We start from the raw sequence: 11497 nt of genomic DNA, 5'->3' as shown, positions 1-11497 counted from the left end.
CAGGTTGGATGTCTGACTATAAGGGACTATGACCTTAATTTTTTTCTGGTGCCAATTAGGGGGAGAAAGTGGGCATGGATAGAGGTTCGAAGGAAAGAGGAAAAGAAAAGAGGAGGAGCTGGCATATTAACCAGGGGGCAATTGGAAGAACAAGCCCAAGTATTTTGAGAGTTGCCTTTGCTATGACCCAGGAAATCCTCAATCCTCAATCCAGAGAGCTGGCAGAGAAAAGGTGAGTGGCAGAAATTAGGGGAGGTTCAGAAACAGGGCAAAACTAACTCAGGGACACCTCAGGATCCAAGGGTTAAGTCTGGATGAGCTGCGACTGCATCTGCTTCCTGAGTTACAAGAGGGTCTTTTGCTCCAAGTGCCTGATCTGGGATTGAGAGCCATGTTAGGAAATGACATGGAAGAAGTCAGGAGACTGGACTCCAATGCAGGCGGGTTTATTTCAGAGAACCTGAGAGGAGCTCACACTGAGCGAGCATGCCTCTCTGACAGACCAGGAACCTTTACCAAGCTAGGAGGGGTCAAAAAGAAGGAGACTGATCGTTCAAGCGAGTAACTAGTTCTTCTTTGCAGACAAGGTTGGCCTTTTGTAGTCAGGTTGTGTCTCAAAAGTAAACATGGGATGTAGAGCACAGCTGTGTTCTTGGGATCAATCACGGTCGGTTTAAAACACTGGAGAGTCGTCTCATCACTCTGCAAGAGCAGTTAAGAGTTGTCAGACACTGAGTCTCCAGCCCACCTTCCTGAAACCAGCACCCTCTTTTTTCTCAAGGCAGGGTCTCACCATATAATTCCAGCTGTTCTGGAACTCACTACATAGACCCGGCTGTTCTCTAACACAGAGATCAGCCTGTCCCTGCCTCCCAGATTCTGGAATCAAAGCCTTTGTCACTACACCCAGCTTCTCCAGCTGCTTTTGAACCCATTTTGACCAAATTCTTGCATCAATGTTCCAGGAAATAGTATATTTCTAAACCCGAGTTGGGTTCTTTGTTTTGTTAGGGTTTTTTTTTCTTTTTCTTTTCTTTTTTTTTTTTTTTGAGCCACTATTTTATGTACACAAAGCTAGTCTCAAATTCAGTGTGTGGCCAAGGCTGATCATGAAGTTCAGGTCCTGCTTCTTCCATCTCCTGAGGGCTGGAGTTAAAGACACATGCCGCCCCCCTGTACTCCAGTTTCAGGAGATCTGATGCTCTCTTCTGGCCTCATTAGCACTTGCAGACACATGCATACACACACACACACACACACACACACACACACACACACACACACACACACACAACTGCTACCTGCCACGCAGCTGGAACCGTTGCACCTTCATGAAATATTGTCAATTGTGTTAGGGAGAGAGAGAGATGATCACCTCTCCCCAAGACAATCCCAAGACACCTCCTGCTTCCTCATTAGTCATGGCTGCTTTGCTATAGGATGCAGGAATCAGTTTGACAAGGATGATTGAGTTAGTGTACACTTCAAACTACTGTTTTCTTATTATGCATAAGTAAGTCTTGGTATGATGGGGCATGTTCACAGCCCCAGTACTCAGCAGCCTGAGGCAGGAGTTTGAGGCCAGCCTGAGATACACAGCAAGACTTTATTTCAAAGGGAACAGAAATTCAAAGTATCAGGTGGATACAGGTGAGAAAAGAGAACGGTGAGTTGAAGAAGTGGAAGTAGGGGCTGGAGAGCTGGCTCAGCAGTTGAGAACTGAGGTTCTTAAAATAGATGAGTTCCAGAGGTTTTCAGTTTGTTTCCCAACACTACCCTGGCAGCCCACGGCTATCTATAACCCCCATTCCAGAGCCTCAGACATTCTCTTAGACATGCATGCAAGAAAAACACATACACATAAAAAAATAAAAACAAATGTTTTTAAAAGCAGAACTTACCTTCTAAATTTTCTACTAGAAAGTGAGATCAAATCTTTCATGGTAGGTATTTGGCATTTTTCAGCCAAGTCCTTCCTAGAGAAATCAAAGTTGGCTGTCAGCTCTAAAGGTCAGACTGGAATGTATCAACAGTCGCTCCACAGATTAAACTATTTTTTAATGGTTTTCTTTTTAAAAAAATATTTATTTATTATGTATACAATATTCTTTCTGCATGTATGCCTGAAGAGGGCACCAGACTTCATTTCGGATGGTTGTGAGCCACTATGTGGTTGCTGGGAATTGAACTCAGGACCTTCAGAAGAGCAGGCAATGCTCTTAACCGCTGAGCCATCTCTCCAGCCCCCCACAGATTAAACTATTTAATATGCCATGGGTCCCCAAACCACAGTTACAGGATCTTCCTTCCCTAAGGATGAACACAAATCTTTCATAGAAAACAAATCAAGAGGGGGTTAGAGAGATGGCTCAGCAGTTTAAGAGCACTGACTGCTCTTCTAGAGGTCCTGAGTTCAATTCCTAGCACCCACATGGTAGCTCACAACCATCTGTAATGGCTTTCAATACACTCCTCAGGCATGCGGACGTACATGCAGACAGAGCACTCATACATAAAAAAATACATAAATAGATAAACATTTAAAAAGGAAGAAAATAAATTGAGAGGCTTGGGTGATGGCTCAGCCAGTGAAGTACTTGTCACGCAAGCACGAGGAATTGAGTCTGGACTGCATGGTCCCCATTTAAAAAATGAAAAATATTTAGGTACAGCAGTAATCTGATATTATCTCTGGGGAGGTAGAAATGGGAGGGACTCTGGGCTTCCCAATCAGCCAGTCTAGCTCAATAACAAGCTACAAGTTCATGTTGAGATTTTTCTTCTCCCCCTCCTTATCATCATCATCATCATCACCATGTTATCCAGCATGCACACACTAAGGAAATGAATATAATTTAAAACTATACAGTAGAGTGGACGGCTGGAGAGATGGTTTGGCAGTTAAAAGCGTTTGCTGCTATGGCAGATGACTCAAGTTTGGTTCCTAGCAACCACAATCATCGGATGAGATGATCTGATGAACTCCTCTGGCCTCTGTGGCATTGTACACACATGTGCACATGCCTACCCCCACCCCTGCCAGCACATGTGCATATGATTAATAGATAATAAAATTTTAAAAATTTTCTAAAATGATAAGGCAGAGGAAGACACCCAACATTGACCTCTGACTTCCAAACTCACGCTCACATACATGGGCACACACACAGAGGAACATGTTACACACAGAGACACACACACGCACGCACGCACCCACACACAGACAGTGAATTATGTCCACAAAGCTTCTCACAGGGGCATGTTAAGGATCGCATCTTTTCTTTGCTATGGAAGGGTCTGAATCATTACGGTCAATTGACTGGAACAGACGAAACATCTATTCTGTGTAAGTGATGCCATAGAATAGAAGGATACTCACAGCAACTGGAGTCTCTTGGAGAATGTAACAGCAATGTAGCCTTGCTGCAGTTTAGGATCCTTAGCAAGAATCTGACACACTTCTGAACTGGCATTCAAGGCCTTGTTCTCCATATCCTAAAACAGTGGAAAAACAGGAGCAGTGGAAAAGCAAAGGCTGGGACTGTTGGTGACTGGCATCTTCTCTAAGAGGGGAATGGCCATAAATCTCGTGGGAGTTTGAATGAGAATGTCCCCATTGGCTCAGATATTTAAACCCAGTGGGTGTGCTCTTTGGGGATGATACGGGGAGGTGCAGCCTTGCTGTAGGAAGTAAATCACTGGAGTGGGCTTTAAAAGCTCATAGCCTTGCCTCACCTCCAGGCTGTTCTCCCTGCTTCCTGTTTGCAGTGGAAGCTGTACTCTCTCACATTCCTTCTGCTGTTGCGCCTGTCTGCCATGAAGAACTCTTATCCCCTTAGGAACCAAAGCCCACGCAAACTCCACATAAGATGCTTTTCATCCTGGTGTTTCTATCACAGCAGCAGAAAAGTGACGCATACAGGGGACCCTCCATCTCCATCAGAGTTCATGGGCATGATTGCACATGCCTGTAATCCCAGTACTAGGGGGCTGGGCCAGGGAAATCAGGTTCCTGGCCAGCCTGGGCTACATAGCAAGTCCTGCACCCCTAAACCAAACCAAACCAGTGGGGATACAGTTTGCAAGGCAAAGTGTTCAAATAGCACCATCTATCAAAACTTGCAGCAAACCATTAGCTGGCATCTTACCTGCACCACGCTCCTCCCAATCGCTATAGGCAGGACATAAATTCCAGGCATTGCCTTTTCAGCAAACTTTATAAAGGCTTCCACTTTAATATCTCCTAGCCAACAAAAACAATGATGGAAATCATGAATCAAAGCATTACTTTTAAAAGATTTTTTTTATTTCATGTATGTGGGTGTTTTCCTATATGTATGTCTATGCACCACTTGTGTGCACCTGTAGAGGCTAGAAGAGGATCTCAGGCCTTCTGAAACTGAGTTACTAACAGTTGTAAGCCGCCATGTGGGTGCTGAGAAGTGAACTCAGGTCCTCTAATGCTCTTACCACTGAGACATTTATCCAGCCTGGACAATTAGCAGATTCTTAAATCTAGCATTAAAAGAAATGTAATAGAAAGAGGCATTAATTTGGTATTTACATGCTTGTAGTGGCATTTCATTTGTATTTTAATAAATAAAGCGTGCCTGAAGATCAGAGGTAAAAGAGCCCCACTGGTCAGTCTTACAGACTAGGCAGTGGTAACACAAACTAATTGCCATAGAAACCAGACGGCGCATGATTTCAATCCCAGTGGTGTATACCTTTAATCCCAGTCCTAGAGAGTATTATAAAATGGGAGGAGACAGCTCTCAGTCTCATTCTGAGATTCCTGGAGGCAGAATCACCATTTCGGACTGAGGTAGAGGTAAGAGCCAGTGGCTGGCTGTTTTGCTTTTCTGACCTTCAGGTTGAACCCCAATTTCTGTCTCTGAGTTTTTATTAATCATGCTTCACATGTTGAAGAAAAATTTAAATGTCCTCAGTTCTGGAAACGAAACCATTGTTTCTATAAGGGCATAAGCATTGTTTGCACAGTAAAAGATCTGGAGTCCATAACATGCAGCAGCCTGAAGTCTGAGCAGAGCGATTGAGGCAGCGTTTGCTGGCGTTCATGGCAGACAGCACGTGCAAGGCAAAGTTCAAGAGTTCAGTGTTCAGACCCACGGCTCCAGTGGAGTGAGAGATGCAAACTCTGCCTGAACAAGTTGATTCAATTCACCCTCGATTTTGAGTTAATTTTTGATCTTTGAGCATTCAGAATCCTGTTGCCACATTATTCTCAAGCCCTACATTCAGTTATACAATCCTCCTTGCTGTCACAACCCACAGTAAAAGAAGCTGGAAGCTAGTAATAAGGTCAGCCTCCAGAATAAAAGAGAATATTTGTGAAACATGTATCTGAGTTCAATCACCAGAAGATATAAAGAATTCTTATAATTTAGGAAGACAAATAGTACAAAAATGTGTGAGGCCTTTGTGGCGGCACAGGACTGTAATCCCAGCACTCAGGAGGCAGAGGCAGGTGGATCTCTTGAGTTCGAGGCCAGCCTGGTCTGGTCTATAAAGTAAGTTCCAGGACAGCAAGGGCCACATAGTGAAATCCTCTCTAGAAAAAGCAAACAAACATGCAAACAAACAATCCCCCCCCCAAAAAAGAAATTGTGTGTGTGTGTGTGTGTGTGTGTGTATACCTGCATGTCTGTGGTAGTGGTGGTGGTGGTGGTGTGTGTGTGTGTGTGTTTGTTTGTTTGTTGGGGTAGACCAAAAAGATGATTAAGTGGTTAAATTGTGTTCTGTTTTTGCAGAGAATTCAAGAATTCAAGTCCCAACACTAAGGTCTGTAACCACCTGTAACTCCAGCTATGGTTCAATTATTTCTTCTGTCCTCTGTGGGTTCCTCCACATAAGACACTCACAAAACACATGCACATAAATACATTTTTAAAAGATTTTTAAAATTTTTATTTCATGTCTGTGAGTGTTTTGCCTTTACGTCTGTATGTTCACAACCTGTGTGCCTGAAATCTGAAGAGTCAAAAAGAGGGCATTGATTCATCTGGAGATGGAGGCACAAACAGTCATAAGCTGCCTCGTGGGTGCTGGGGATCCTACGTGGGTCCTCTGCAAGAGCATTTAATGCTCTTAATTACGCAGCCATGACTCCAGTCCCAGCTTGAAAAAACATGAAAATCGATCTTGCATGGTAGTGACTTTTTTCCACCATTCAGACTTTCTTCTGGAGGCAGAGGCAGCGAGGTCTCCGGGAGTTCAGGCCAGCCTGATCTACATAGCAAGTTTCATACCTATAATGAGACCCTCACTCAAAATAAATAAATTGAGCTGGAACAATGGCTCAGCAGTTAAGAGCACTGACTGCTCCTCCCAGCACCCACAGGGTGGCTCACAGCTGTCTGTAACAATCCCAGGGGATCGGCTACACTCTTCTGCCCTCGTGGGCACTGCATGCACATGGAGCACAGATGTACATACAAGCAAAACACCTGTGCACATAAAATAAAAAATAAAACTCAAAAGCATCAAAATAAATGAAATCATAAACAAGGAAGTAGGAAAGGATGAAAAGACATGTGTCCAAGAAGACAGAAAATGATCCACAGAATCATCGCTCTTTAATGGAAAACAAGTTAAAACTGCAAAGTTCTGATTCCTACCCAGACAGACTTGAGAACGTGGAGAAACAGTGACACTAAGGCCCTATTGGTGGATGTAACCCCTGTGGAAAAGTGTGGCGCTGCCTAAAAGGTAACTAAGCATGTGATTGTTAAGTGACCCAGCAACTCCACTCCAGCCTTAATACTCAAGAAAAATGTAAACGTACATCGAGAAAAAAATTTACACAAATGTTTACAGATGTATTGTTGGTCATAGCCAAAGGTAGAAACAAGGCAAATGTCTATTACTGGGTGAAAAACCTGTGGTGTAGTCACACAATGGGATACTGTTCACCCATGAACAGACATGAAGCACTGAAGCATGCTACAACCTGGATGACCCTCAGAGCATGTTCCGTGCACTAACCCTACACAGTAGACAGACTGTCTGCTCCTTCACCTGTTCTGTCAGAATAAGGAACCACAGCAGAGAGAACAGGCAGGAGGTTATCAGGAGAGAGAGGAGGGGAGGAAACAAGGACTTAACCATGCAGAGGTTTGCCTGGGCTGACAGTCCTGAAACTACAGGGGAGCTGTGGTTGCCTCAGCTGTGACCAGGCTCAACCCCAACAAATTGTGCACTGAAAATGGTGAAGCTGGTGTCACAGCGGGAACAGATAAAAGAACACTTCCTACATGATTCTGTCTGTCAGGTGCTAACAAGCTACAGAGGCCACATGGGGTTGGAGAAGTCACCCCACTGATAGAGTGCTTGCCCATCTTGCACCAGGCCAGGGACAGGACCCCAGGACTGTATAAACTGGGTAAGGGGAACACACATGGTCCCAGCTCTAGGGAAGCAGAGGGAGAAAGATTAGAAGTTCAGGGTTATTCTCAGCTACTTAACACAGTAAAAACAACAAAGGGTAAGTCAGGCGTGGTGACAATAATCTCATCACTCGGAAGACTGATGCAGGAGGATTGCCAGGACAAGCAAAAGGGATGTGAAGTGCCCGAGGCACACACAAGCAAAGGCTAAAATGAAATCCAACATCCCTGCTTCTCAGATCCTGACAGTGACCTGTGGTGCTTTACAAACAACCAGAGCTCAAAGAGCCTGCACCCCAAATGGACAAATGATGTCATAGGAGTCTCTGCTCAACATATTGTGGGGTTCCCACCTTTTTTGCTCAAATGACTACACAGAGGGCAGAATGAAGGGAGCGCAGGTGATGGTTTTTAATTGTGGTGAAAGTGCCCCACCCCTGCTGGGGTGCAGTTCTCTCTAAGAACCAGCCTGCTGTGTTTCTGTCCACAGTGTCTATTCTTCATTAAACTCTTATGTCAGTTCTGCCCTGGTGAATTCTTTCACCCCTGCACCACAGCATCCAGAACAGCACAGCTTTGCTCAGTGCAGCCGGAGTGCTGGCAAGGGCAGCGTCTTTCTCGCGTCCTCTGTGAGCTGGCCTTTAGCCCTGGGCTCTGAAGCAGCCTTGCAAGGGCTGTCTGTATTCACTGACTCTAATTCCTCTCTGTGGTTTTCTTTAACCTATTTCAAAAAGATCAACCTCAAAGTGCTTTTGTCAAGATGGACACATGTCTTCACATGGCTAAGTTTCCAGGCTGCTCCTGACGGACCTGTCTCCCTTTGGTCCACTGACCTGCTGTCTTTCTTCGTGTAGATGGTGGCGGTGGGATTTTTTTGTTGCTGATTGTTTTTGAGTGGGGTATCACTCCACAGTGTGCAGAAACTCACTAAAATTCTCTCTGGATTATCCACCCTGGCCTTGAACTTGCAGCCATCTATCTACCTTCCTGGACCTTCCCAGCGCTTGGGCTGCAGGTGTCAGCTATCACTCTTGGCTTGTCACTCTTCAGGGAACATTTCCTTCAGTGGCTTCAGGACACTGAACTCTCCTGACCTCCCTTGCCCTCAAGATGTTCCCTCTTGTCTCTCTCCCGGGCTGTTTCGTCCTTATCAACTCCACCTCCAGAAGGTGGTGTCTCCACTCCTGGCACATTCACTCCTGGGGTGGCCCTACCCGATGACAGGACATTAAATTCAAGCCAAAGGCCTTGAACTAAAGTCCCCACCCTTGAAAAACCCTCACCTCCCAGGTCTGTGAAAAGGACGTCAGAGTTACTATATACAAAGCTGGTGTGTGATCCCATCACTCCAGGGTGGGACAGATGGGTCCTGATTCAGTGTCAGCCTAGACTACGCACTGAGCCTGGTTCCAAAATAAAGTGCCCCACACCCTCCCCGAAACATGTGCTGGGTATCGCAGTACACTTTTTGTAGCCCCACAACTTGGAAAGAAGAAGCAGGATGAGGAGTTCAAGGTTACCTTGGGGACCCTGGCCTTTCAACTGTAGGATTCCCAACGGTAATTCTAACACTGAGAAGGTTGAGGCTAGGGTATCACTGGGGTATTTGAGGCTAGCCTGGACTACATAGTGATCGCCAAGACAGCCTTGAAAACAAAGAAAGATCCCGTATTTAAATAAAATATAAAACATAGGAAACAAGGAGAAAGGAAAGCATAAAGGCCACCTTTGGCTACATATCAAGATCAAGGACATCCTGGGCTACATTAGACACCCTCGCCAAAAATCAAATTAGGCAGGCATAGTAGCACATGCATGAATCCCCGCACTTGAGAGGGAGAAGAAAGAGGAACAGGATTTCAAGGCTATCCTTGGCTACATTGAAAATTCTGTGTTACCATGATCTATATGGGATTAAAGAAGCCAATAGGCAAGGCTGGCATAGCGCATGGTGCTACAGTGGGCACAGACACATGTTGCCAAGCACAGTGACTGAGCTTGATCCCTGGGATCCACATAGAAGAAGGAGAGAACTGATTCCCAAAAATTATCCTCAGACCTCCACGTGTGCTGACCTGGGCATTCTTGCATAAGAGGTCATGTGCAAACGTGAGCGTTCGCGCACTCACACGCACAAACACACACGCACACATACAGACACCCACACACACATGCACGCACACACACACACACACACACACACACACACACACACACACACAAGTACTCCTCAGATGTTCTCATCTTATAAGCTACTCCATCTTGGTAGCTTCACTTTCTAATTGTCCTAGTTCAATTCCAGGTCCTTACACTAGTCTTGAGAGCCCCAAGAGATGTGCCCACCCTCTCTTCCCCTGCTCCTCTGCCCCTGTCCTCTGATCTGGACGCTTCCAGGCTCAGCTCTGGGCCTTTGCCTCTGCTGTTCCTCTGACCACACATCCATATGGCGTCTTCCCTCACGCACTTCAGATCTGCTCAGTGGTCACTCTCTGGATGTGTCCTCTCCTAACACTGTCCCCTGACAGAGCAAGCTCCCACCTCCAGCTCTGTCTGAGCGCTCACCAAAGACACGTGGCTCCCTCCCCTCCAGTGCTCAGGGGTCCTCAAATTCCAAAACCTCAGACTAGGCAGGGGCTGCGGTATCACCGTCCTCGCCCGTCCGGCTCTGACTTCGCAGGTGGGAACCCAGGTTGGGGAAGGAAGAGGGGCACCTGCCCTGCACCCATTTGCTCTTCACTCACCTATCTCATACCAGAACACCAGGGGTGATGGTGATTCTGCCTGTGGGTCCAGACGCCCCAACGCCCAGGTGTTGTAACACCAGGACAGAAGACAGACGGCCAGGAGCCACCAGGAACCACGTAACACCATCTTAGCTCAGGGACACCAACAGGTTCTTGTGTCCCTGGGTGGCAGTCAGGGTGCCTGCAGGGACCTAGGAGGCCACGCCCCTGCCAGGTGCCACAGCCTGAGCAGTCCCTGCACAAGACCATTGCTGACGTGTATTTATTCAGAGCTTAGCACAGCCCAGAAGCTGCTCTTCTGCCCTTCAACTGATCTTATGCAGTGATCCCTTCTTTCTTTCTCTTTTTTTTACAGTTATTTATTTATTTATTAAAAATTTCCACCTCCTCCCCGCCTCTCTTTTCCCTCCCCCTCCCCACCTCTCCCTCCCTCTCTAGTCCTAAGAGCAGTCAGGGTTCCCTGCCCGTTGGGAAGTCCAAGGTCCTCCCCCGTCCATCTAGGTCTATAAAGGTGGACATCCAAACAAACCAGGCTCCCACAAAGTCAGTCCATGCAGTAGAATCAAAACCCAGTGTCATTGTCCTTGGCTTCTCAGTCAGCCTTCATTGCCAGCCACATTCAGAGGATCCGGTTTGATCCCATGCTCCATCACTCCCAGTCCAGCTGGCCTTGGTGAGCTCCCATTAGATCAGTCCCACCGTCTCAGTGGGTGGACGCACCCCTCACTGATGAATATCTTGCATATCACTATAGAACCTTCATCTGGCGATGGATGGAGATAGAGACAGAGACCCACATTGGAGCACTGGTCTGAGCTCCCAAGGTCCAAATGAGGAGCAGAAGGAGGGAGAACGTGATCCCTTCTTATATGTAAGGACTTGGAGGTGACAGACGGTTTTAGTGTCATCAAGAAAGCAAACAGTGCCTCCTCTCCCATCCGTGTCTTCGTAGAGGAGCTAACCGTTCTTTGACAACTGTCTCACTTCTTCTGAAATGACTTTCCTCCTGTTTACTTGGTACCCCCTCCAAACAGCCGACCTAAAATGCTGTCCTCCGGCCCCTGACCCCTTTCATCCAAATTCATTCTTGCCACCAGGACTGCGACATTGGCATCACTTGGAACCTTCCTCCAGACAATCTGTCCCTCACTCCCCTGTACACCGACACGTCCTAGGTCTCACATATTCCAGAAACTTTTGTTGACCAAGAGGTGACGAAATGTTCCACAATGTGAAGCCTAATCTCAACATCCCCACACACCTGCCCTTCCTCGCTCCTTCTCTCTCTCTCTCTCTCTCTCTCTCTGTGTGTGTGTGTGTGTGTGTGTGTGTGTGTGTGTAGCCCTG

General features: G+C 46.5%; 1 protein-coding gene across 1 annotated transcript; it reads right to left on the bottom strand.

Moving 5' to 3' along the window:
• Positions 1-430: 430 nt before the first annotated feature.
• LOC125400453 (palmitoyl-protein thioesterase 1-like) lies at positions 431-10328 on the bottom strand. Its single transcript, XM_048434527.3, has 5 exons — positions 10148-10328; positions 4149-4243; positions 3380-3495; positions 1902-1976; positions 431-702 (listed from the first exon to the last, which is right to left on the bottom strand). Exons 1-5 carry the CDS (start codon positions 10275-10277, stop codon positions 663-665), a joined length of 456 nt encoding a protein of 151 aa, XP_048290484.3. The 5' UTR covers positions 10278-10328; the 3' UTR covers positions 431-662.
• Positions 10329-11497: the final 1169 nt, after the last annotated feature.

The sequence above is a fragment of the Myodes glareolus genome, chromosome 3 (assembly GCF_982192425.1).
Source record: "Myodes glareolus chromosome 3, mMyoGla1.1, whole genome shotgun sequence".
In the NCBI taxonomy this organism is placed as follows: Eukaryota; Metazoa; Chordata; class Mammalia; order Rodentia; family Cricetidae; genus Myodes; species Myodes glareolus.
Note: the sequence above shows the minus strand (reverse complement) of the source record. Positions and strands in the feature narration are given on the sequence as shown.